This window comes from Ceratotherium simum, chromosome 17 (assembly GCF_057802395.1).
Source record: "Ceratotherium simum simum isolate JZ-2026a chromosome 17, ASM5780239v1, whole genome shotgun sequence".
Classification (NCBI taxonomy): Eukaryota; Metazoa; Chordata; class Mammalia; order Perissodactyla; family Rhinocerotidae; genus Ceratotherium; species Ceratotherium simum.
The window spans coordinates 31,800,577-31,827,945 of record NC_141916.1 but is presented as its reverse complement, the minus strand read 5'-3'; the positions used below and the strand labels follow the sequence as shown (position 1 = coordinate 31,827,945).

The following is a 27,369-nucleotide window of genomic DNA, read 5'->3' as shown; positions in this document are numbered from 1 at the left end:
TTCTGACTGCTCCACCCAAAGGCCATTCCCCCATCTCTCTCTCTCTCTTTGGGCCTCCCTATTCCCTGAGACACAACAATATTGAAATTAGGCCAATTAATAACCCTACAATGGCCTGTAAGTGTTCAAGTGAAAGGAAGAGTTGCATGTCTCTCACCTTAAATCAAAAGCTAGAAATGATTAAACTTAGTGAGGAAGGCATGTCAAAAGCCAAGACAAGCTGAAAGCTAGGCCTCTCGAGCCAAACAGGTAGCTAAATTGTGAATGTAAAGGAAAAGTTCTTTAAGGAAATAAAAAATGCTACTTCAGTAAACACACGAATGATAAGAAAGCATAACAGCCTTATTGCTGATATGGAGAAAGTTTTAGTGGTCTGGATAGAAGATCAAACCAGCCACAACATTCCTTTAAGCCAAAGCCTAATCCAGAGCAAGGCCCTAATCCTCTTCAATCCTGTGAGGGCTGAGAGAGGTGAGGAAGCTGCAGAAGAAAAGTTTGAAGCTGGCAGAGGTTGGTTCATGAGGTTTACGTAAAGAAGCTGTCTCCAGAACATAAAAGTGCAAGGTGAAGCAGCAAGTGCTGATGTAGAAGCTGCAGCAAGTTAGCCAGATGCTCTGGCTAAGATATTAATGAAGGTGGCTACACTAAACAGAAGAGTTTCAATGTAGACAAAACAGCCGGACATTAGAAGATGCCATCTAGGACTTTCACAGTTAGAGAGGAGAAGTCATGCCTGGCTTCAAAGCTTCAAAGGACAGGCTGACTCTCTTGTTAGGGGCTAATGTAGCTGGTGACTTTAAGTTGAAGCCACTGCTCACTTATGTTTCAAAACTCCTAGGGCCCTTAAGAATTATGCTAAATCTACTCTGCCTGTGCTCTATAAATGGAACAACAAAGCCTAGAAGACAGCACATCTGTTTACAACATGGTTTACTGAATATTTAAAGCCCACTGTTCAGACCTACTGCTCAGAAAAAAGATTCCTTTCAAAATATTACTGCTCAGTGACAATGTACCTGGTCACCCAAGAGCTCTGATGTACGGCAAGATTAACGTTGTCATGCCTGCTAACACAACACCCATTCTGCAGCCCATAGATCAAGGAGTAATTTCAACTTTCAAGCCTTGTTATTTAAGAAATATATTTTGTAAGGCTAGAGCTGCCATAGTGATTCCTCTAATGGATCCGGGCAAACTTAAAACCTTCTGGAAAGGATTCACCAATTCTAGATGCCATTAAAAACATTTGTGATTCATGGGAAGAGGTCAAAATATCAACATTAACAGGAGTTTGGAAGCAGTCTGGATGACTTCGAGGGATTCAAGACTTCAGTGGAGGAAGTCACTGCAGATGTGGTGGAAATAGCAAGAGAAACAGAAATTAGAAATGGAGCCTGAAGATGTGACTGAATGGCTGCAATCTCATGATGAAACTTGAACAGATAAGGAGTTGCTTCTTATGGATGAGCAAAGAAAGTGGTTTCTTGAGACGGAATCTACTCCTGGAGAAGATGCTGTGCAGATTGTTGAAATGACAACAAAGGATTTAAAATATTACATAAACTTAGTTGACAAAGCAGAGAGAGGGTTTGAGAAGACTGACTCCAATTTTGAAAGAAGTTTTATTATGAGTAAAATGCTATCAAACAGTGCTGCATGCTACAGAGAAATCATTCTTTTTTTTTTTAATTTTATTTATTATTTATTTATTTATTTTTGGTGAGGAAGATCAGCCCTGAGCTAACATCCGTGCTAATCCTCCTCTTTTTTTGCTGAGGAAGGCCAGCTATGAGCTAACATCTATTGCCAATCCTCCTCCTTTTTTGTTTTTCCCCAAAGCCCCAGTAGATAGTTGTATGTCACAGTTGCACATCCTTCTAGTTGCTGTATGTGGGACACGGCGTCAGCATGGCCAGAGAAGCGGTGCGTCGGTACGTGCCCGGGATCCGAACCTGACCGCCAGTAGCGGAGTGCGCGCACTTAACCGCTAAGCCATGGAGCCAGCCCGAAATCGTTCATGAAAGGAAGAGTCAGTTGATGCGGCAAATTTCATTACTGTCGTATTTGAAGAAATTGCCACAGCCCCCCACCTTCAGGACCACCACCCTCATCAGTCAGCAGCCATCAGCATCAAGGCAAGACCCTCCACCAGCAACAAGACTACAACCTGCTGAAGGCTCAGATGATGGTTAGCAATAAAGTCATTTTTTAATTAAGGAATGTACATTTTTTTAAGACAGAATGCTATTGCATACTTCATAGACTACAGTACACTGTAAACATAACTTTTATAGGCACTAGGAAACCAAAAAATTCATGTGACTCGGTTTACTGAAATAGTCTGGAACTGAAACTGCAATATCTCCAAGGTATGCATGTACCTTGTTTTGTAAATTAGACTTTGGAACTATGCATATGTCTTATGTATTCATTAAAAAAATTTTTAAAGCAATCCCTAAAAATTAAAATAAAATGAAATAAATGAATCAAACAGATTATTTTAAATGACTTTAAATTTATGATTTGACTGTATTTTGGCTATATATATCCCTAGCGTATGGATATACCCTGGTGATAAGAGGTACTGAAAATTCTTAAGACTTCAATAGTAATCATATATTGGTGATAATATTGGTATAATTACTCTGAGACTGAATGTACATATTAGTGGGATAAAGCAAGTAAGTAATTACGATGAGAACCAGGATTTTTGGTATGGGAGATATAGATCAGGATCAATTAGGTTGGGTAAAATAATGTAGTCCTGAATTTGAATCGGAAATATCTGTGTGTATTAATGATGCATTAATTTTAAAAAGATACGATATGTATTTCCTAGCTCTCTTTTGTATAAATAATGACTAACTCACTAGCAATGAATATCCCTTGTGCTTACAGTCTTGAAATACCATTTCTCAGGGTAGGGCAGGAAATGTACAAGATGAACCTGGAACATCTAGTCATACCAGATAGCAAGCAGACTACCAAACACTACTAGAGTCAGGTCAAAAGCACTCATATGACAAATTCAAGAGGCTCCCACCGGCCAAAGTTGAAACAACTTTGTATACCTGAAATATAGTGAAACATATCAAATAAATTTCAATCTATAAGTTCATAATAATTCCAAGAAAAAGCAAAAACAAAACACCTCACTGGTCATCTTTGGAGGATGCTAGGAAACGAACATTATCTTGAGTCATGGTAAATAAAGGGAAATACTCAACTATTCCTGAGAGTAATCTGATGATTGATGAGAAAACATTTCTCTTCATAGAAATATTTCAGCTAACAAATGAATACAGAATGACAGAATTCAAATATCACCACCAACAGCAGTAACATCATAAGATGAGAGACAACCAGACATTCTGTGCCTCCTGGTAGAACTACACACCACCATTTATGAAGTATTCTTGCCAAAAAAAATCACAAATGAATCTGACCAAATCTCTAGATCTAACTACCAACTTACGGGAAATGCAGAGGAATGTAATGCCAAGGCCGTACAGTCCTTCAGCTGTACCTGAGTGCACTATAACAGTAATCTCACTAACATCAGAGATCCCCTAGTGTCCTTAACTTTCTGACAGAAATTCTTGAATACCAACTTTCTAATCCCTCTGCAACCCAGTTTTAGGAGTAGAAACCCACTGTATTACATTAGAAATTTTAATGCGCTAACTTCAAATGCGTCCATCCAGCTAAATGCAATTCTTCTATTCAACTCTTCTTCATAATCTACTGGACTTCTCCAAACTGGAATTTCAACTTTTTCCACTTTCTACAACTCTTCCTATTTTACTGAGAAGTAAAGCCATTGGAATTAAGCTTCCACATCCCTTCTTTCTACTTCAAGACACATCTGTATATCAGCATTATGCAAACAGCACTTTCACAACAATTAATAGATGTTTCCTGGGTTTGGAAAACAAAAAGATTCCATAGTTAAATTAATTTGGGAAACACAGAATACTACCACCCCCTTAGACACATTTTCAGATAAAGGTACTAGGAAGTCAAGCAATAATGAAATCTGTTAAATTTTGATTTATCCAGTTTTTCCCAGACTTATGTGACCATTGAATACTTTTTTATGAACACCTACTAACACCATTAGATGGTCACACTTTGAGGAATATCACCCTGTTGTCATCTACTGTCCATACTTTCTGTATCTGTGGAAAAGGTGCTCTTCATACTTTCCAAGTTAAACCTGTGCTCGTGGGCTTTTCCCTGCCCTCCTCATCTAACGCCTTGTTTTTTCTGGTGTTTTCTGTGCAATGTGTGCAATGATTCCCACTGTAAATCTTGTTCTATTCTTCTATTCCAAATGCCAGTTGCCTAGAGCAGAACCAATACTCTCAGACCTCAACCAGCAATAGCCTCCTTGCTCATCTTCATATTCTAGTATATGCAGGAGTCCTGTTTAGATTAAGGACACTGCTAGCAGACTCATCTTTCTAAGTCTCTACCTTTGATCATGCCATTTCTCTGCTCAATGGGTTCTCTGTTCAACTGCTTACAGCAAGCATTGGTAAACTTTTAGTAAATATTTTCAACTTTGCAGGCCACATACAGTCTCTGTTGCATATTCGTCTTCTTTTTCTTTTTTAAACATCCCTTCAAAAACGTAAAAACCATTCTTAGTTCCTAGGCCACAGAAAAATAGGTCACAGGCTGGATTTGGCCCACAGACCGTAGCCTGCCTACTTCTGGCTTACAGAATAGATTCTAAACTCTTTGACATGGATTTATTCTTTATCCTTCTGAATCATTAGATGCTACTGCTCAGAACTCTTCAAAGCCAGTCAACAGGACTAACCCCTTCTCTACTCCCTCTCAAATCCTGTGCTTTACTACCTCCTTACTTTGTTGACATCACAATTTCTTTTTACCTCCACTATATCACCTAAAATAGTACTCACTGATGAAGGGGAAAGGAGCCTTCAAAAATACCTGTAAAACTTTATCAATCAAAAAAAAAGGGGGGGGGGGTCGCTCTCAAAAATAATGGAGAATTTGGTGGTAAGCAAACCAGAGGAGGCTCATAGCTCCTAATTAAAACAAGATAAACCATAGGTTAGCAGTTCATGTGAGGAAAAGAAGTAAGGAGACAGCCAAGAAGAACCCTCCCAGGGTCAGAATAAACCTCAAACATGGACTTTGAAAACTTCAAAGCAGCCATTATAAATGTTTAAAGAATAAAGGAAACCATGTTTAAAGTAAAAGAAGCTATGATGACAATGTCTCAAATATAAAATATCTATAAAGACACACAAATTATTAAAAAGTATCAAATGGAAATTCCAGAGTTAAAAAGTACTATAAGCAAAATGAAAAAGTCACTAGAGGGGCTCAATAGTAGATCTGAACTGGCAAAAGAGAGAATCAGCAAACCAGAAGATAGACCTAAAAAGATTATGCAGTCCAAAGACCAGAGAGAAAAGAAAATGCAGTAAAATGACCATTAAGCACAACAACATGTGTGTAACAGGAGCACTAGAAGGAGAGTAGAGAGAGAAAGAAGAAAACATATTTGAAGAAATAATTGCTAAAAACTTTCCAAATTTGACAAAAAACAATCTATACATCCAAGAAACTCAACAAAATTCCAAGGAAGATAAACACAAAGAAATCCACACACAGACACATCATAGTAAAAATGCTGAAAGACAAAGAGAAAATATTGACAATAGCAGCAAAGAAAACACATACATCATCACCAAGTATAAGGGAATGCTAATAAGATGAACAGCTACTAATCATTGTTTCTTATCAGAAACAATGGAGGCTAAAAGGCAGGGGGATGGCATATTTAAATTGCTGAAAGAAAAAAATTGTCAACCAAGAATTCAGCAAAGTGAATTTGCAAAACTGAAAGTGAAATAAAGACATTCTCAGAAAACAAAAACAGAATTCATTGCTAGCAGACCTACCTTACAAGAAATACCAAAGAAAGTTCTTCAGGCTGAAAGCAAATAACCCAGAAGGTAATTCAAACACACACGCACACACACATACACGTACACATGCACACACACAAAGTTCCAGTTAAGGTAATTATGTAATTATAAAAAAGAGTAAAAACAGTATTTCTTTGATTTTCTTCTCTTAACTGTTTTAAAAAGCAACTGCACAAAATAACATGTTAAAATTGAATTTTTGAGACTATAAAATATAGAAATGTAATATATTCAACACTAACAATACAAAGGAGATATGAGTAAGATTGTACTGGAGTAAGGAAATGACACCAGATGGTAACTCCAATCCACAAGAACAAATGAAGAGAACTGAGAAACAGTAAATAAGAAAGTTAATATAACAAACTCTATAAATATATACTTGGTTGTCTTTCTTTTCTTAGCTTCTTCAACAAACATAAAATTACAAAAAGTAGTAATTATAAACAATGTATTATTGGGTTTGTAACATATATACGTAATATATATAACAATAATAATACAAAAAGGGAGAAGAGGGAATAGAGCTACATAGGAGTAATGTGTCTATATCTCTCTAAAATTAAGCTACTCTAAACCTGAAGTAGATTCTGATAAGATAAAATGTATATGGTAAGCCCTAGAGCAACCACTAAGAAATTTTTTTTTAAATAATGAAAAACACATTAAAGGGATTAAAATGTAACATTAGAAAATATTTATTTAATTCAAAAGAAAGCAGTAAAGGAAGAATAGGGGAATAAAAAAGAATGAGACATATAAAAAATAAAATGACAGACTAAATCTACGTGTAACAATAATAACATTAAATGTGAATGGATTAAACAAAAGGCAGAGAATGTTGATTGGATAAAAAGATCCAACTATATGCTGTCCAACTATATGCCTATTAGTGTAGGGGCCTGCTCTGCCCGCCAGCATGCCCAAGGAAGTCACGTGCCACCGGGAAGCACAGCCAGCCCACACTGGGGGTCTGCTCTATCCACCAGAGAGCCAGCAGCAGTCACACACCACCAGGCCACACAGCCAGCTGCGTCAGGGGCCTGCCTCACCCAACAGCATACCTGCAGCACTTGCATATGGCTGGGCCTCGCAGCCAGTGGGTCTGGAGGCTGGCCCTGCCTACGAACACACACGAAGCAACTGTGGCTCAACCACAACAGAAGGGCACACATAGCCCATGCAGGGGACACCCCTGGAGCACCTGCCTATGGTGACCAGAGGGGAGCAGGCTGCTGGGCCCCACAGGACATCTCCTACATAAGGCCACTTTTCCAAGACAGGGAGACGTAGCTGACCTACCTAATAGACAGAAATGAACACAGAGAAATAGACAAAATGAGAACACAGAGGAATATGTTCCAAGTGAAAAAACAAGACAAATCCTCAGAAAAAGAACTAAGCAAAACAGAAATAAACAATCTACCTGATAAACAGTACAAAGTAATGGTCATAAGCATGCTCAGCAAACTTGGGAGAAAAATAGATGAACAGTGAGAGCTTCAACAAAGAGTTAGAAATTAAAAAAAAAGAACCAGAGCTGACGAATACAATAACTGAAATGAAAAATTCATTAGCGGGAATCAATAGCAGATTAGATGATACAGAAGAACAGATCAGCTATCTGGATGACAGAGTAGAGGAAATCACCTAAGCTAAACAGAAAAAAGAATTTTAAAATGTGAGGATAGTTTAAGGGACCTCTGGGACATCAACAAGCATACTAACATTCGCATTATAGGTTTCCCAGAGGGAGAAGAGAGAAAGAAAGGGGCAGAGAACTTATTTGAAGAAATAATAGCTGAAAACTTCCCTAACCTGGGGAAATAAATATCCAAGTCCAGGAAACATAGAGAGTCCCAATGAAGATGACCCCAAAGAGCCCACACCAAGACACACAATAACTAAAATGTCAAGAATTAAAGACAAAGAAAGAATCTTAAAATCGGCAAGAGAAAAGCAATAAGTTTCATATAAGGGAACTCCCATAAGACTATCAGCTGACTTTTCAGCAGAAACCTTTTAGGCTAGAAGGCAGTGGCACAATATATTCAAAGTACTGAAAGAAAAAACCTACAACCAAGAATACTCTATTCAACAAGGTTATTATTCAGAATGGAAGAAGAGATAAAGAGTTTTCCACACAAGCAAAAACTGCAGGAGTTCATCACCACTAAACCAGCATTACAAGAAATGTTAAAGGGACGACTTTTTTTTTTTTTTCCCCCCAAAGCTCCAGTAGATAGTTGTATGTCATAGCTGCACATCCTTGTAGTTGCTGTATGTGGGATGTGGCCTCAGCATGGCCGGAGAAGCGGTGCGTCGGTGCGCGCCTGGGATCCGAACCTGGGCCACCAGCAGCAGAGCACACGCACTTAACCGCTAAGCCTTGGGGCCGGCCCCGAAAGGGACTTCTTTAAGCAGAAAAGAAAAGACCACAAATAGAAATAAGAAAATTATCAAAGAAAAAAATTTCGGGTTGGCCCCATGGCTTAGTGGTTAAATGCGCATGCTCCGCTACTGGCGGCCCGGGTTCGGATCCCGGGCATGCACCAACGCACCGCTTCTCCGGCCATGCTGAGGCCGTGTCCCACATACAGCAACTAGAAGGATGAGCAACTATGACATACAACTATCTACTGGGGCTTTGGGGAAAAACAAGGAGGAGGATTGGCAATAGATGTTAGCTCAGAGCCAGTCTTCCTCAGCAAAAAGAGGAGGATTAGCACAGATGTTAGCTCAGGGCTGATCTTCCTCACAAAAAAACAAAAAACAAAAAGAAAAAAATTTCACTGGTAAAGGCAAGCATATAGTAAAGGTAGTGGATCAATCACTTATAAAGCTAGTATGAAAGTTAAAAGACAAAAGTACTAATATCATCTGTATCTATAATAAGAGGTTAAGGGATATGCAAAATTAAAAGAGGTAAAATATGATGTCAAAAACATAAAACAGAGGAGGGGGGAGTAAAAATGCAGAGCTTTTAGAATGTGTTCAAACTTAAGAGACTATCAACTTAAAATAGACTGCTATATACACAGGTTGTTATATATGAACCTCATGGTAACTACAAACTAAAAACCTATAATAAATATACAAGAAATAAAGAGAAAAGAAACCAAATAACACTAAAATCATCAAATCATGAAGGAAGAGAGTAAGAGAAAAAAGGAATAGAGGAGAACTACAAAAACAACAGAAAACAATTAATAAAATGGCAATAAGTACAAACCTTAAAATAATTACTTTAAATGTAAATGGACCAAATGCTCCAATCAAAAGACATAGGGTGTATGAATGAATAAAAAAACAAGACCCATATATATGCTGCCTATAAAAGACACACTTCAGATCTAAAGACACTCACAGACTGCAAGTGAAGAAATGGAAAAAGATATTCCATGCAAATGGAAACAAAAAGAAAGTTGGAGTAGTGATACATATGTCAGACAAAAAAGACATTAAAACAAAAACTGTAACAAGAGACAAAGAAGGGCATCACATAATGATAAAGGGAACAATGCAACAGGAGGATATAACACTTGTCAATATCTCTGTACCCAACACAGGAGCACCTAAATACATAAAGCAAATATTAACAGACATAAAAGGAGAAATAGACAGTGACACAAGAATAGTAGGGGATTTCAACATCCCACTTACATCAGTGAATAGATCATCCAGACAGAAAATCAATAAAGAAACTTTGGCCTCAACACATTAGACCAGATGGACTTAATTAAAAAAGATTCCATCTTAAAACAGCAGAATACATGTTCTTTTTGAATGCACATGGAACATTCTCCAGGACAGACCACATTAGGCTACAAAACAAGTCTCAATAAATTTAAGAAGACTGAAATCTTACCAAGCATCTTTTCCAACCACAACAGTATGAAATTAGAAATCAAATACAAGAAGAAAACTGGAAAAAACACAAACATGTGGAAGCTAAACAACATGCTACTAAACAATCAATGGGTCAATGAAGAAATCAAAGAGGAATCAAAAAATATCTTGAGACAAATGAAAAGAGAAACACAACAGTCCAAAGTCCATGGGACACAGCAAAAGCAGTTCTAAGAGGGAAGTTTATGGCAATACAGGCCTATCTCAAGAAACAAGAAAAACCTTAATGAAACATTCTAACTTTACACCTAAAGGAAATAGAAAAGGAAGAACAAACAGAGCCCAAATTTAGTAGAAGGAAGGAAATAATAAAGATCAGAGCAGAAATAAATGAAACAGAGACTAAAAACACAATAGAAAAGATCAATGAAATTAAGAGCTGGTTCTTTGAAAAGATAAACAAAATTGATGAACCATTAGCCAGACCCATCAAGAAAAACAGAGAGGTGGGGCCCGGCCAGCGGTGTAGCAGTTAAATTCGCATGCTCTGCTTTGGTAGCCCAGGGTTCGCTGGTTCAGATACCAGATGCAGACCTACGCAGTGATTATCAAACCATGCTGTGGCAGAGTCCCATATAAAGTAGAGGAAGATGGGCATGGATGTTAGCCCAGGGCCAATCTTCCTCAGTAAAAAAGAGGAGGATTGGCAACACATGTTAGCTCAGGGCTAATTTTCCTCAAAAAAAGAGAGAGGGCTCAAATAAATAAAATCAGAAATGAAAGAGAAGTTACACCTGACACCACAGAAATAAAAAAGATCATAAGAGATTATTACAAACAATTATACACCAACAAATTGGACAACGTAGGAGAAATGGATAAATTCCTAGAAATATACAATCTTCTAAAACTGAATCAGGAAGAAACAGAAAATCTGAACAGACTGATTACTAGTAATGAAATTGACTCAGGAATCAAAAAACTCCCAAGAAACAAAAGTCCAGGACCAGATGGCTTCATAGGTGAATTCTACCAAACATTTAATGAAGAGTTAATGCCTATCCTTCTCCAACTATTCCAAAAAACTTGAAGAAGGATTGCTACTAAACTCATTCTGTGAAGCCAGCATTACCCTGATATCAAAACCAGACAAAGACATTATAAAAAAAGAAAATTATATGCCAATATCCCTGAAGGACATAGATGCAAAAATCCTCAACAAAATATTAGCAAACCAAATTCAACAACACATCAAAAGGATCATATACCATGATCAAGCAGGATTTATTCCAGGGATGCAAGGATGTTTCAATATCCGCAAATTAATCAACACGATACACCATATTAACAAAACAAAGAAGAACATCATATGATCATCTCAATAAATGCATAAAAAGCATTTGACACAATTCAACATCCATTTATGATAAAAACTCTCAACAAAGTAGGTATAGAGGGAACATACCTCAACATAACAAAGGCCATATATGACAAACCCACAGCTAACATCATACTCAAGGGTGAAAAGCTGAAAGCTATTCTTCTAAGATAAGGAACAAGACAAGAATGCCCACTCTCATTCAACACACTGTTGGAAGTCCTAGCTACAGCAATCAGACAAGAAAAAGAAATAAAAGACATCTAAATCAGAGAGAAGAAGTAAAACTGTCACTATTTGCAGATGACATGATACTATACATAGGAAGCCCTAAAGACTCTACCAAAAAACTATTAGAACTAAAAAATGAATTCAGTAAAGTTGCAGGATACAAAATAAATATACAAGAATCAGTTGCATTTCTATACACTAGCAACAAACTATCAGAAAGAGAAATTAAGAAAACAATCCCATTTACAATGACATCAAAAAGAATAAAATACTTAGGAATAAATTTAACCAAGGCAGTGAAAGACCTGTACATTGAAAACTATGACACTGATGAAAGAAACTGAATATGACCCAAATAAATGGAAAATATACAGTGCTCATGAATTAGAATTAATATTGTTAAAACATCCATACTACCCAAAGCAATCTGCAGATTCAATGCAATCCCTATTAAAATACCAATGGCATTCTTCACAGAACTAGAAAAAAAAATCCTAAAATTTGTATGGAACCACAAAAGACCCTGAATAGCCAAAGCAATTTTGAGAAAGAAGAACAAAGCTGGAAGTATCATGTTCCCTGATTTCAAACTACACTACAAAGCTATACTAATCAAAAGAGTACAGCACTGGCACAAAAACACACACATAGATAAATGGAAAAGAATAGACATCCCAGAAATAAACCCATGCCTATATGGTCAGTTAATCTACAATAAAGAAGGCAAGAATATACAATGGGGAAAAGACAGTCTATTCAATAAATGTTGTTGGGAAAACTGGACAGATACATGCAAAAGAATAAAACTGGACCATTTTCTTACACCATATACAAAAATAAACTCAAAACGGATTAAAGACTTAAATGTAAGAACTGAAACCATAGAACTCCTAGAAGAAAACAGGTAGTAAACTCTTTGACATTGGTCTTGGCAATATTTTTTTGGATATGTGTCCTCAGGCATGGGCAACAAAAGTGAAAACGAACAAATGGGACTACATCAAACTAAAAAGCTTTTGCACAGCGAAGGAAACCAACAACAAAACAAAAAAGCAACCTACTGCATGGGAGAATATATTTGCAAATGATATATCTGATAAGGGGTTAATATCCAAAATACATAAAGAACTCATGCAATTCAATATCAAAAAACAAACAATGTGATTAAAAAATGGGCAGAGGACCTGAAAAGACATTTTTCCAAAGAAGACATACAGATGGCCAACAGGTATATGAAAAGGTGCTCAACATCACTAAATGCAATCAGGGAAATGCAAATCAAAACCACAATGAGATATCACCTCACATCTATCAGAATGTCTATTATGAAAAAGACTAACAAGTGTTGACAAGGATGTGGAGAAAAGTGAACCCTTAGCACTGTTGGTGGGAATGTAAACTGGCGCAACCACTATGAAAACAACATGGAGGTTCCTCAAAAAGTTAAAAACAGGACTACCATACCATCTAGCAACACCACTTTTAGGTATTTATCCAAAGAAAACAAAAACAAAAACAAAAGATATATGCACCCCTATGTTCTCTGCAGCATTAATTACAATAGCCAAGATACAGAAGCAACCTAAGTGCCCATCGATAGATGAATGGATAAAGAAGATGTAGTATATATATACAAGGGAATATTAGCCATAAAAAAGAATGAAATCCTGCCATCTGCTACAATATAGATGGACATAGAGGGTATCACGCTAAGTTAATAAGCCAAACAGAGAAAGAAGAATACCGTATGATTTCACTTATATGTGGAATCTAAAAAAACAAAACAAATGAACAAACAAAACAAAACAGAAACAGACTCATAGATACAGAGAACAAATTGCTGGTTGCCAGAGGAGAGTGGGATGGTGGGATGGGCAAAATAGGTGAAGGGGATTAGGAGGCACAAACTTCCAGTCATAAAATAAATAAGCCATGGGGATGTAATGTACAGCATAGGGAATACAGTCAACAATATTGTAATAACTTTATATGATGACAGGTGATTACTAGTCTTATCAGGGTGATCATTTTGTAATGTATATAAATGTTAAATGACTATGTTGTACATCTGAAACTAATAAAATACTGTATGTCAACTATATTTAAATTAAAAAAAACATTATGCTAAGTGAGAGAAGTCAGTCACAAAGATGACATATGATTCTATTTATATGAAATGTCTAGGACAGGCAAACCTATAGAAAAAGAAAATAGAATAATGGTTGCCCAGGGCTGGGGGTGTGTTAAGGGAAAATGAGGAGGGACTACTAAGGGTACAGAGTTTTTTGCGAGATACTAACGAAACGTTCCAAAATTGATTGTGGTAATAGTTGCACAATTCTGTGATTATATTAAAAACCATTGAAGTATACACTCTAAATAGGTGAATTGTATGGTATGTGAATTATATCTCAATAAAGCTGTTATAAAAAAATACATGGAGCAAAAATTACAGAACTGAAAAAAAAGAGACAACTCCACAGTTTTACTTGAACAATTCAATACTTTTCTCAGTAATTGAACATCATACCACAATTGTATCAAAACTGAACTAATCTTATTGAAAATCTATAATATTTTTTAAACTGGTAAAAAGAAACACTTTTCTTTTTTGCACAGTACCTTCATTTCTGGTTAAAAAAGCTACCTAGGAATATTTCAATAGCATACACAAAAACAAAGGAAAAATGCAAATCTCTGGGAATCCAACTGAGTAGAATTTACACATTTATCTTCTTTAAGATTTGCTTGGGGCCGGCCCCGTGGCTTGGTGGTTAAGTGCGCACACTCCGCTACTGGCGGCCCAGGTTCAGATCCCGGGCGCGCACCAACGCACCGCTTGTCCAGCCATGCTGAGGCCGCATCCCACATGCAGCAACTAGAAGGATGTGCAGCTATGACATACAACTAGATCTACTGGGGCTTGGGGAAAAAAAAAAAAAAAGGAGGCGGATTGGCAATAGATGTTAGCTCAGAGCCAGTCTTCCTCAGCAAAAAAGAGGAGGATTAGCACGGATGTTAGCTCAGAGCTGATCTTCCTCACAAAAAAAAAAAAAAAAAAAAAGATTTGCTTGATAGCCCCTTAATTACAGTCATGTGTTGCTTAATGACAGGGATACTTTCTGAAAAATGTGTCATTAGGTGATTTCATCATTGTGCGAACATCATAGAGTATACTTACACAAACTTAGATGGTATAGCCTATTATACACCTAGGCTCTATGGTACCAATCTTATGGGACCACCACCATATATGTGGTCCGTCACTGACCAAAACATCATTTTGCGGTGCATGACTGTATTACATACTTTTCCTATGTTATCTCTTTCTCAGCTAGAATGCAAGGTACAATTTCCAAATTGAGTATTTCTCTTTGTCACTTAAGTAGGATTTGCACCAGCAAGCACAAACTATAGGCTATATTTTTAATTTTCCATCATAATATAAACAAAATGTCAATCAGGCCCGTAAATTTTAAATGTAAAAATCAAGTATGGCGCTTTCCATACATATATTACCTGATCAATTCCCCTTCCTTTGCACTGAAGAATGATGACTTCAAGAAGTTTGGCTGCATGACATTCTGCATCTTCTCCTGCATCTCCACACAGTACCTACAGTAATTACATTAGCTCAGCAGTGAATGGATGTGCATAGAATTTAATCGAGTCCACATGAAGCAAACAGCCCATAAAAATTCAGCCATTAGAATCACAGCTTTGCTTGCTTTGTAAGTTTACCTTGCCAACCCAAAGAAGGAAGGTCAAAATAAAGTCCATCTATCTTCTTTATCTACTCTAACTCCTCATAAGCAGTAATAATACACTTAATTAACTTTGGATTAATAAAGTAGGCTACATGAGTTAACTGTCTATATAAACAAAGCTTCCATTTAAAGGCACCAAAACAACAAAACAATAAAATGAAATCAAAAGAGAACAAAATAATCTTCTTTTTAAACAATGAAACAAATCCTGTATTTTTCTGTTCCTTTTGAATTCTGGTCTATGTGTACCCATTTTTTTCATAATAATAACCATAATTTAATATTATACATCTTTTAATTTCCCCACATGGACTTTATAATTAAAAATATTTTCCATGAACATCACTATTTAGGACTATACAGTACTGCAGCAGATGAATATAACAAAGTTTACCAGACTCTCCTCCTATTGTCAATTCTGTATTTTCACTATTATAAACAATTTTACAATGCACATCTTCATACATAAAATTTAAAATAAGGTTGCTTTATAATAAGGTTCCCAGAAGACAGATTCATAGAGTAGAGGCATGCTTATATTAGAAATTAAGAAATATGGAACCATTAGTAAGAATTCAAACACAAGACATAAGAAAAAGAACAGACAATACAAAGAATAAAAGTGAGACAGAAATTTAAAATATAGACAAAAAGAGGTAACACAGAAAAACCAAAAACAGATTCATTGAAAAAAGACTTAATGAAGTTGACAACTTTTGTGAAAATTATTTTTAAAAAGCAAAATTGAAACACATTAGGAATGAAAGAGACATAAATAGAGATAAGAGACAACAAATAAGAGAATACTATATTGCTTATACAGTTGAAAACTTAGAGGAATGGGATAATTTCCTAGACAAATACAGCTTAAGAAAACTGAATAAAAAAAGAAATTCCAGATAAAGATGACAGGTTAAACACTCCCATTTAATTTTATTCCTTCCCAAAAGGCCATTAAAATTATAGTAAAGAGATTTTAGAGGCATATATCCACAAAGACAGAGAAAAGGAAAAAAGAGATAGCTATAAAATTTTGAAAGCTGGGAAACAGATGGATCGGTGAGCGGCATCTCAAGCAGGCAGCTGGCAAAGCCAAGAGTCAACCCTGTTTGCATCACTGTAACACTCTCCCTCTGGGGCAGTGTATCTGGATCTACATGTGAATGGGCTCTGGAACCAGAATGCCGTGGTTCAGACTCCAGCTCTGCCACTTATTAGCTGTGTTTTTAGAAAAGCTACTTAGTCTCTGTGTCTTACTCTTCCCATCTGTAAAAGGAGTATAATAATATACTTATGTTGTGAGGTTACATGATACAGAAGTAAAAAAAAAATCACTCTCTTTTTTCAAAATTACATTTACTTGGTTTTTTTTGTTTGTTGGTTTTGGGGTTTTTCCCCTCCAAAAGGAGAAACAAAATATATTTCGGTCATTTAAACAAGGAGCTCTGGAGCCAGACTCCCTGGGTTCAAACCTGGCTCCAACAAATAGTTGGAGTAATAGCTATGTGACTTAGGACAATTTATTAAGCATCAGGCACAATGCAAGAAATTGTGCCTCAGTTTCCTCTTTGACAAAAAGGTGATACCTGCCTCATAATGTTGTAAAGATTAAATAAGTTAATATTGATAAAGTGCTTAGGAAATACCTGGTATACAGTAAGAGTTCAATAAGTATTAGCTATTATTAAAACCAAGAATATGAAATATATCTTAATTACTTGATAAGTATAAAGACATCATCGTGAATATCACTTTTACTCCATCTGCTATAACACATAGCAGCTGCCAGTTACCAATGGACTACGTAGGACTGCAATGTTTTCTACTTGTTGCTTTCTCCTCCCCTTTCCCTCACTAGCAGCTGTCTCTATAACTTATGAAAAAACTGAAGACTGCAAGGCGATTATGATTTAACAAGCTGGGTTATTACAGAGCTAAATGAATCTTCAAAAATCATGATTCTACTCCTTTAGTTTATATGATGAAACTTACAGACTTCCCAAAATCTCCCAGGCTCTTTATAACTGAACTGAGACCTAAATCAGATACACTGATTATCATTTCAAACCTCTTAGATCCTGGGACACATCTCTTCTAGTGAGGAAAATAGGTTGTACGCTTGCTATTTTACTCCCAACTCCAAGGTCAAACTTAGGTTTCTGGCTATTTGAGCTGTCTTAAATTTGCCAGCTCTATGCAATATAGTTTTACATTGATGTACATACCTATATTCACCTAAAGAAGAAGGAAAACATTATTTAGTCATCAATGACTCCATGATATAACCAATAGAGGGCCAGATCTAACCTGTGACAAAGATAACACAGTGGATAATGTTTATCTTTAAATATAACAGTAGCCATTATGTGGCTTATAAATTATCCTGTATTGAGCTAAATGATGCTGTTTTTCCAACTATTCCAATTTTTTGTTTTATGTTATTTATGTTTAAATTACCTATACCTAGTGGCTTCCAATATATACATTCAATTAAAAGAAAAATCAATGATTGAAAAATTGTACTATGTTCCTAGCCCTTTTATTTAAATCAAGTGGCAAGTTTGCATTTTTGAAAGAAAAAACATGAAGAAAATTATTTACCCTAAACATTATAAAGTACACAGCTATGAAAGTGGCAAACATTTCTTAAGCACAACACACAATATGAAATGTTCAAATTTCAATTCCAAACTCCATTTGAAAATACAAAATGGCAAATATATGTTGCTGAAGGCAATACAGAATTCAACGTATAAGAAACAAATTGAAAAGGTGTCCCGAAGTAAAACACTCAAACATTAGTAAGAACCATTACGACAATTGATTAGGACATGCTTACCTTTCTACACATTGTAAAAAGTATTTCTAAGTGCTTTGGGTTTGATAATAAAGTATTTGTATCTATTGTCACATAATTATGCAGGAGAGGCATCATGTCTGGAAAAAAGATTCAAAATCCCAATGAGACTTGAGTAACAGGAGTAGAAATAAGTTATTCCCACTGAAACCACATTTCTGTAGCACTCAGACATTATTACCTTCCCTTGCAACCACAAAATGCTAGAAACGAAAGTGATAAATCTGCCATATTTATAGATGAGAAACATGTAGAACAGAAAGATTAAAATGCTCATCATTTATTACAGTAATTGTTCTGAATTTTCTTTTTTTTTTTATGAGGAAGATTAACCCTGAGCTAACATCTGTTGCTAATCCTCCTCTTTTTGCTGAGGAAGATTGGCCCTAGGCTAACATCCATGCCCATCTTCCTCTACTTAATATATTGGACACATGCCACAGCATGGCTTGATAAGCGGTGCATAGGTCCGCCGAAGCAGAGCACGCAAACCTGACCACCATGCTACCAGGCCAGCCCCTGAATTTTCTTTTTTCTCCATAGCACTCATCACCATCTGACATACTGTATATTTTCTTGCTTGTCTGTGTGTTTCCCACCTTCCCTCCTCCTCACACTAGAATGGAAGCATCAAAAGAGCAACGGCTCTATTTTGTTCACTGCTGCACTGCTGAGCTTAGAACAGTGCTTGGAATATAGTCAGTATTCAGAAAACATTAATTGAATTCATGTATGGATATATACTCTGATTGCAAACTAATTTAAGATACAATAGGAAATACAGTCTCCCTCCTATTGTCTATATTCCTAGAGCTGAAAAACACTGCTACAATAGCACCACCCTTTACTCGACAGGGAAATAAGAACAATTAATTTTGCATAGTACTGAAATAGTATATGCCTTTATGTCAAGTGTCAAAGGCAATAACATCTAGACATCTAGAAAAGCAAAAATGTTACATGGTCAAAGTCATACCTGTAAAGTATTCAAAACAATCCTGCTGAAAAACCTCATATAATATACCTAGAAGCTGCCACATTTGAGGGGAAATACCATGGCAGGTTAAACTATATGCCAGGGAAAGAATTTCTTCATAGAATTCTAGAAAGAAGAAAATCTCGAGTTAGAACAGTAGGAAATAGCAAAAATTAAACACAAAGACCACACAGAGGAGGATTGAGGCTATACACTCATGCATATTCCTCTTATCTCTAACGTGCTTCTGAGCATCCCTTTCTCAGCATTCACATCTTCAGCTACATATATTTACTACCTTCCATTTCTTACCAAGGTCTGTCCTACACTCAGCAAGACAAGGCAAAGATTAGTTTTTACTAAACTTACTTACAATACTGAAAAAAACATTTAATATTTTGTAATATATAAAATATAGTTTATACCTTATATTATAAATGCATACAAGAAAGAATAGATTATCATATTCTCTCATGCACAGAATTTTTAATTTATAAATAATTAATATTCTTTGGAGAGCTTAATTAAGCTAGGCTAAAATATCTGCTTGTCTCACATATTTTTACAAACTATATACTGGACAATATTGTGTCAATTGACAAAACTTGTAAAATTTTTTGTGTGTGCGTGAGGAAGATCGGCCCTGAGCTAACATCTGCCAATCCTCCTCTTTTTGTTGAGGAAGACTGGCCCTGGGCTAACATCCATGACCATCCTCCTCTACTTTATATGGGACGCCGCCACAGCATGGCTTAACAAGGGGTGCGTTGGTGCGCGCCCGGGATCCAAACCGGCAAACCCCGGGGCCACTGCAGCAGAGCCTGCACACTTAACTGCTTGCACCACCGGGCTGGCCCCCAAAACTTGTAAAATTTGTACAGTATTTTTAAATTTACCTCAAGACAATAATACCCACTATAAAGCAGAAGAGCCCAAAGGGAATGTTCTTGTATTTGCACATTTGTTTATTATTATTACCCTCAATCAAAATTATATCTAAACATACAATCAGAAAACACAAACCTCAATACAAACACTACAAATAATTCCTACCATGTCACTGAGTAAAAAAGTCTAACTTCAAAGGTTTTCTTCCCCCTCTTATTAAATAAACTAATATTCACACTGGAAGGCTGAATCAAGTTTTTTTCTGTAACATTATTTAAAACTTAATATATTCAAAAGCTAGTAATACAGATATTTGCCTTACCGAAAGCAAAATACGATGTAAATCATGGATATTGGGAAATAATTTGTGATGTAAGACAATTACTTGAAAAACAACAAATTACGTGAAAATAAAATTCTGAAAGTTCTGTTCATCATTACCCCATGTTGGAAGATAAGGAAAGGAGAACAAACGCCACTTCCTAACGTGAAGATAGACAAGGGGCCCAATGTTTCCTTTCACGTGTGCATGCCCTGGCCAGCAGATGCTCAAGACCAAGACTTTGAAACTTGAGGGAGACGAGACACTAGAAGGCACAAAGCTGTTACAGACTGTTTTTTGTGGCTGTGTTGGAGTCCGAACTGTGGTGGGCAGCAGTCTAGGACCCAGTGTTAACAAAGGCAGCACTGGCCGTCTAAGCAGACCGTTTCTATGGCAGAATCCTGGCTGGCTCTGGCCAACTCCAGCCTTCCCTCTGATTCAGTCAGCTACCAAATATCCTTCCACCAAATTCCATTTATGCTCCACTGACCAGAAGTTATTTCAATTATTCCAACCAAGGAGACTGACTGTTAGGGTAGGAAGGTTTTACTAACTTTGACTTCCTGCGTAAGATAAAGAAGTTAAATCACTAATAGCTAAGCCTGGCTTCTAATAATAAATAAAATTTTATGAGTAAATTAGCAAGAAAACAGGCAAAGGAGGGAGGGAAAGTGGGACAATGGAAAGAGCCTGGACCATGGACACAAACGTGGTCAGACTGCTGTGGTGGGACTCCTGGAATAACAGATTCAGCCCACGACATCTTCTAGAACAAGTATATATATATATATATTTTTTTTTTGTAAGGAAGATCAGCCCTGGGCTAACATCTGATGCCAATCCTCCTCTTTTTGCTGAGGAAGACTGGCCCTGGTCTAACATCCATGCCCATCTTCCTCTACTTTATATGGGATGCCGCCACAGCCTGGCTCAACAAGCAGTGCATTGGTGCACGCCCGGGATCCGAACCGGCAAACCCCGGGCCGCCATAGCGGAGCACGCGCACTTAACCCCTTGCGCCACCGGGCGGCCCCTAGAACAAGTATTTTTAATCTGAGATCCTATATGGGCAAATATTCATTCAAAAAGGGCTATTAACATTACTCATCATAGCTCAAAACATAAGCGAGATCATCCATCACCCTGGGACTACAGATGGGATATTAGATAAGACAGGCAATTGGAACCATGACTTTCTCCTCTGCCCAGTGAAGTCAAGAAATAGGTCCCTTTCCTTTTCTTAACATCTACATGTTGCTCAAACCTAACAGCTGGTGTAGGTAGATTACAGAAGGTTGGTATAAACTATTTCCCTTTGCCTTACTTCACAGTTTCCTCCTCGAGATCACTTTACTTTAAATTTAAATGGAGAATTTTCAGTTAAAATCTTTTCCATGAATAAGGACATAAGTGAATATATTCTTTTTCAGTTTATCACCTTCCCAATTTTAACATCTTCTCCAATGACAATACAGTAGTCCCTCCCTTATCCGAGGTTTCACTTTCCGAGGTTTCAGTTACCCATGGTCAACCGAGGTCCAAAAATATTAAACGGAAAATTCCAGTAATAAACAATTTATAAGTTTTAAATCTGGAGCCATCCCTCTCTGTCCTGCCTGGGAGGTGAATCATCCCTTTGTCCAGCGTATCCACACCATATAGGCTACCTGCCTGTTAGTCACTTAGCAGCCGTCTGAGTTATCAGATAGACTGTCACAGCATTGCAGTGCTTCTGTTCAAGTAACCCTCATTTTACTTAATAATGGCCCCAAAGCACAACTTTATTATTAGTTATTGTTGCTAATCTCTTTCTGTGCCTGACTTATAAATTAAACTTTATCATAGGTATGTAACTATAGGAAAAAACATAGTACACATAGGGTTTGGTGCTATCTGTGGTTTCAGGCATCCACTGGGGATCTTGGAAAGTATCCTTCGCAGATAAGGGGGGACTACTGTAATATTTCAAGATCCTGAAAAGTATAGATGAGTAATCACAAAATAATTCTTGCTGCTACCTAGCAGAAGAAAAGCAAATAATTGTAATTCTAGAGCATGTAAGCAATTGAAAGATGAAAAACTTCTCTGCCTTCCTTTTTAAATGCATCTCAAGTATACAATCATTTTTATATCCCTTTTCCTGTGTCTTGGTACGATACTCAAATAATTCCAAAAATATCCTTACTTGCCTAATCTTTATACAAATTGATGTTTTACTAAAAAAAATGGTTTTCTTTGGGGGCTCTAAGGAGTAAAGTAAAACAAGACTCCAATCATCTCACATACATCACTCTGTTTATTAGTGTAGCACTTTCATTAAAAATTCTTTTGGTTTCTATGACAGCAAAGGGCTTAAAAAATTAGTCACCTAATTTCCTGCAACTAGTGACTATTCTTTTCTGGCTACTAGATTATGGTGTCTGTTTTGCATTTGCTCTGGTAAGAAAGGAAAGAAAGGAGCGTGCATCCAGGGATCCTATTCGCCGAGAGTACCTCCAAGTCACTGTTTTCACCTGCATGAGAATCATCTTGAATACCTGGTAAAAATGCAGATTCCTGGGCACTGCCTCAAACTAAGAATCAGAATCTCTGGGCTTACGTTCCAGGAATCTTCATCTTAACTAGCTCCTCAGTGATTCCTATGCACACCAAAGTTTGAGAACTACTGCTTCATAGCAATGACTTCAAAAGTAAGGGGCATGTACCCTAGGCAGTGTGCAAGATAATCCACTGAGATGGCAGAAAACTGTATTAGAACACTTTATACACATACTTTTAATCTCATCCTTTTACATTTCTATTTTTATGCATGTAAACACAGTATAATAACATATGCATATTGCCTATAAATATATATTCAAATATTATTCACATATATTAGAAGTACATGTACAACTTCTTACTAATTGGGTGAATGATAAAAAGTTTGGGGACAACTGCTCTTAAGCATTAACAGGCTTTTCTTGCATCTTTCTACCTACATACTATATAGGTTGCACCTCCCTCATGTCCAAATGACTTGGGGCTGACATCTTCAAAATGCTTGGATATTAGATACTTAGGGAAAAGCAGCCTTCCCTACAAATTCCCATCAGTTTATAACATCTAGCATTAGTTACAAATTCTATTCAGAAGTCAGGCACTATAATAGATAACAGAACAACAATTAATTCACACTTCTAATAAGACATAGGCCTATCATTTCACATTTTTCAATCTCAGATTAAAGTAACCTCACCTGAACCTCATCCTAGTTCATTTCTAAAAACGTAAAATTTAAAATTTTCTGCCCTTTAAAAATTCCAAGACCAAAAATTCTTAATTGGATGCATTGTTTATCTTTAAATGAAAATACAGATATCTAATATTAGAAAGTATATCTAAAAATTAAAGAGAATGCAATCTTCTCTTTCTCTAAATTGTCCATCTTGTTGAATTTAAAGGGCTGAAAATTCACTGGAAGTTCATCAAATTTTTTAAAATTCTCAATGTACCTTTCTACTCAACCTGTGAACTTACCAATTACATGTTTCTGTAAAACAAGATCAATGATCCGTAGACAGATATTCTCTAACTGCTGAGTAACCTAAAGACAAATTTTAAAATTCATCATGAGAACCCTTAAGTTAATCTATAATTTCAATATTATCCCAATAAAAATACCAACAGGACTTTTTTAAGAAGAGAAATTGACAAATGAATTCTAAAGTTCATGTGAAAAATTAAACATGCAAGAATACCAGAAAATTCTGAAAAGTAAACTAATGATGGAAATAGAAGTTATATCTATAATAAAATTACAAATTAGATTAGTTCCTTACCTCATATTTTATACCAAAATAAATTCCTAATGGATCAAAGATTTCAATGTGAAGACTTAAACCATAAAAAATACTAGAAGAAATAAAAAGAATTTGGGTATAAGCCTGAAGAGGGAAAATAACTCAGAGCCCAGAAACCAGAAATAAATATATTGAGCCACTTGGCTTCAAAAATTAAAAATTTCTGCACAGGGTAGGGAGAACTCAAGGTGAAGATAAATGAAAAATTGAGTGAAATATTTTCAAATGGTACCACAGACAAAGATAAAATTCCCCTCACATGAAATCAAATCAACAGAAGAAAGGCAAAGATTATAAAAAAGAAATATAAATGGACCTTAAGCTTATAAAAAGAAGTTCATTCTAATACATAATAAGAGTACAAATTCTAAGCACAAGATTAACACTTTTCACCTATCAGAATGGCAATGATCAAAAAAGTAGGGGCTGTACACTGATCTGGGGAGTGTAAATTGGTATATTCTGTGAAGGACAAGTTAGCAATATCCTTCAAACTTACTCATACACATATCCTTTGACCCAGCAGTTCTACTTCAAGGAATTTGCCCTCCAGATACATTATTACGTGTGCAAAACGACAGGGGAAAGGTCATTCACTGTAGCAGTGTTTGTGATTACTAACAACCAAATGTCCATTTAACAAGGGATAGTTAAATTATATCCATTAACAAAGGACTGGTTAAATAAACTTGATCTATCATACAAAAGGGTATTACGCAACTATTAAAAATACGTAATTTGATTGACTAATGTGGAAGGATCACCAAGATATATTAAGTAAAAAATATCTGATGAAAACTGTATGCTATTGTTTTCATTAAAGAAAAATACACATACTCATTTTTTGCTTGGATATTTATAATAGAAAAATCTCTGGAAGAATACAAAAAACCTGGTAAAGGAGCTACCTCCTGACAGGAGAATTAGACAACTGCGGAGCTGAGTGAGAAGGAGAAATTTCACTGAAAATCTTTTCACACTTTTTGAATTTTTCAACATACGTTTGTACCAAATATTTTTTAAATAAGTAAAAATTAAAATCCAGTATGGGTTACATTTTTCATCTAAATACCCTATTTTGACTTTCGAGCATACTCTTTTAATATTCAATCTAAACTACTGTCTTAAAGTTCAAATGATCCAAATTTTCCCAGTTTAAAAATCTGTCAGGGCCGGCCCCGTGGCTTGGTGGTTAAGTGCGCGCGCTCCGATGCTGGTGGCCCGGGTTCGGATCCCGGGCGCGCACCGAGGCACCACTTCTCCGTCCATCCTGAGGCCGAGTCCCACATACAGCAACTAGAAGGATGTGCAGCTATGACATACAACTATCTACTGGGGCTTTGAGGGGAAAAATAAATAAATAAAATCTTTAAAAAAAAAAAAAATAAAAAAAAATAAAAATCTGTCAATGTATTTAAAACCATTAAGCAAAACTGCCTATGTTTAAGCATCTGTTTTAGATTTCTAATTTCGCTCTTCATAGATTAAGTATTTGTACACATATTCATACACATATGATTCCTTTTAAGGAAATACTGTTTTCAAAGTTTGCTTTTAATAAGCCAAATTCAAAATCATAGGACAGGCAATCAGGAACTAAGGTTCCAGCCCTTGTTCGCCTCTAATTATCTGTGACCTTGGTAAAGCCATTTAGCTGAAGGCTTTAAGTTTTTTCATCTGTAGGCAAGGAAGCTGGACTTGATTAGTGCTTCTCAATTTTAACTCATGCCTCTCTTGACAATCACAGTAAGTTCACACACTCCTTTAACTTGATTTGAAATTCAAAATAAATTTAATATCAAGAGTAAAAGAATTAAAACAAAAAGATAAAATGCTGTTTTGTTTTCAAACTAACCCTGCTGTTCATTCTACTACTGCCCATCCTCCACATACACAGTTGCAAAAACTGAACTAGGTGATTTCTAAGGTCTCTTCAAATTTAAAATACAAGTTCTACATGTAAGGGGAAAGAATCGTCTTTAAGTATACTTGTTGTAATTTAATTTGGAACATCACACTGTTCCCAAGAGGCCCACTGTTCCCCAGAGGCCCATACAGTTTCAACAAGGATACAAAAATAAAATAATGAATTTGGAAATAAAAATTCACAGTAAGCCTTTTAGGTGAAGGAAGGCCTGCCCAGGAGAAGAATATTGACCTGGTTATAAGAGTCTGGTAATCTTCCATTGGTATGTGATAAACACGGGATAAAGCAAGAACCGCAGGGTTTAACAATGCTATTTAAAGAACTAGCATCTGCTTCCCAGTCCTTGCTGTATAAAACGAGAGCTGCCATCATTGCCAAACAAGTCAACTTGCATTCACAGAAGTAACGAACACAAATCTAATCTGAGTTAAGGAGAGGCTATGTGATACTCGGGGAGGAGAGTGGCAGGTTTTAGGTGGGGATAAATTGATACCAGAATAATCTGACTGAAAACCCAAAACTCTGTGCCCATGAACAAGTCTTTTGATGCTACCTGACCCTAGTTTTCCACATCTGCAAAAGGAAACTAACATTACCTGCTCTCTCTCAGGGTGATGTTTTCAAGATTCTATCAGCTAATGGATGAGAAAGCATTTGATAATTGTCTGTACAAATTCTTATCCCAATGCTGTTCTGGAATTCAGTTTAGGAAAGATGACGTTTAAGGTCTTCTTCTCTTCCATTCTCACAATATTTGTTACATGAGAATTTTGTTCCATTATTTAATATTTGCCACTGTGATTGAACGGCTATGACTCTCTACCAAGACTAGACTGTGGGTTCCAGAAGACAGAGCTCATGTCTTATTCAATTTGGTATTCCCCAAAAACCTAGCATGGCACATAGCAAATGTGATGAACTGAACGCAGATTAGTACAAAAGGATATACTATATACTTTACAACAACATGTAGTATTTTCTGTCAATCATTTTAATGTTTTTAAAATTTGAGAGTAATTTTTAAAATCTAGCAACATAACTAAATAGCAATTTAAAAGTCAAGACTTTAGAATTCATGCCCATTGATCACATTAATTTCAGTTGTTACTGTAATGACATAAGAAAACATAAAGAAATCCCACCTCTTTATGATCTTCTACAACTGTCAAGATAGTATCAATGGTATGCAAAATTCCCATTGCCATTACTGTTTTGTCTTCAATTTCTTCATATTCATCACTTTGAAGAACTTTGCCAAATATCTCAGCCTATGAAAATAACATAAACATATTCAGTATTTAGTACTATTATACCCACCCCTCACTGCTGTAAGTTAGCAAAAGGGCAGTGTCACACATCTAAACGT

The 27,369-nt window shown here is 36.2% G+C and overlaps 1 protein-coding gene across 1 annotated transcript in view; it reads right to left on the bottom strand.

The window, feature by feature from the left end:
* Nucleotides 1-27,369, bottom strand: part of IPO8 (importin 8) — a 72,818-nt gene that overhangs the window by 12,360 nt on the left and 33,089 nt on the right. The window contains exons 16-20 of the mRNA XM_004441173.3: nt 27,146-27,271; nt 23,754-23,820; nt 19,025-19,150; nt 18,031-18,128; nt 14,944-15,039 (exon numbers count right to left, since the gene is read on the bottom strand). Coding sequence (XP_004441230.2) covers nt 14,944-15,039; nt 18,031-18,128; nt 19,025-19,150; nt 23,754-23,820; nt 27,146-27,271 — 513 coding nt within the window. The remainder of the gene's footprint in view (nt 1-14,943; nt 15,040-18,030; nt 18,129-19,024; nt 19,151-23,753; nt 23,821-27,145; nt 27,272-27,369) is intronic.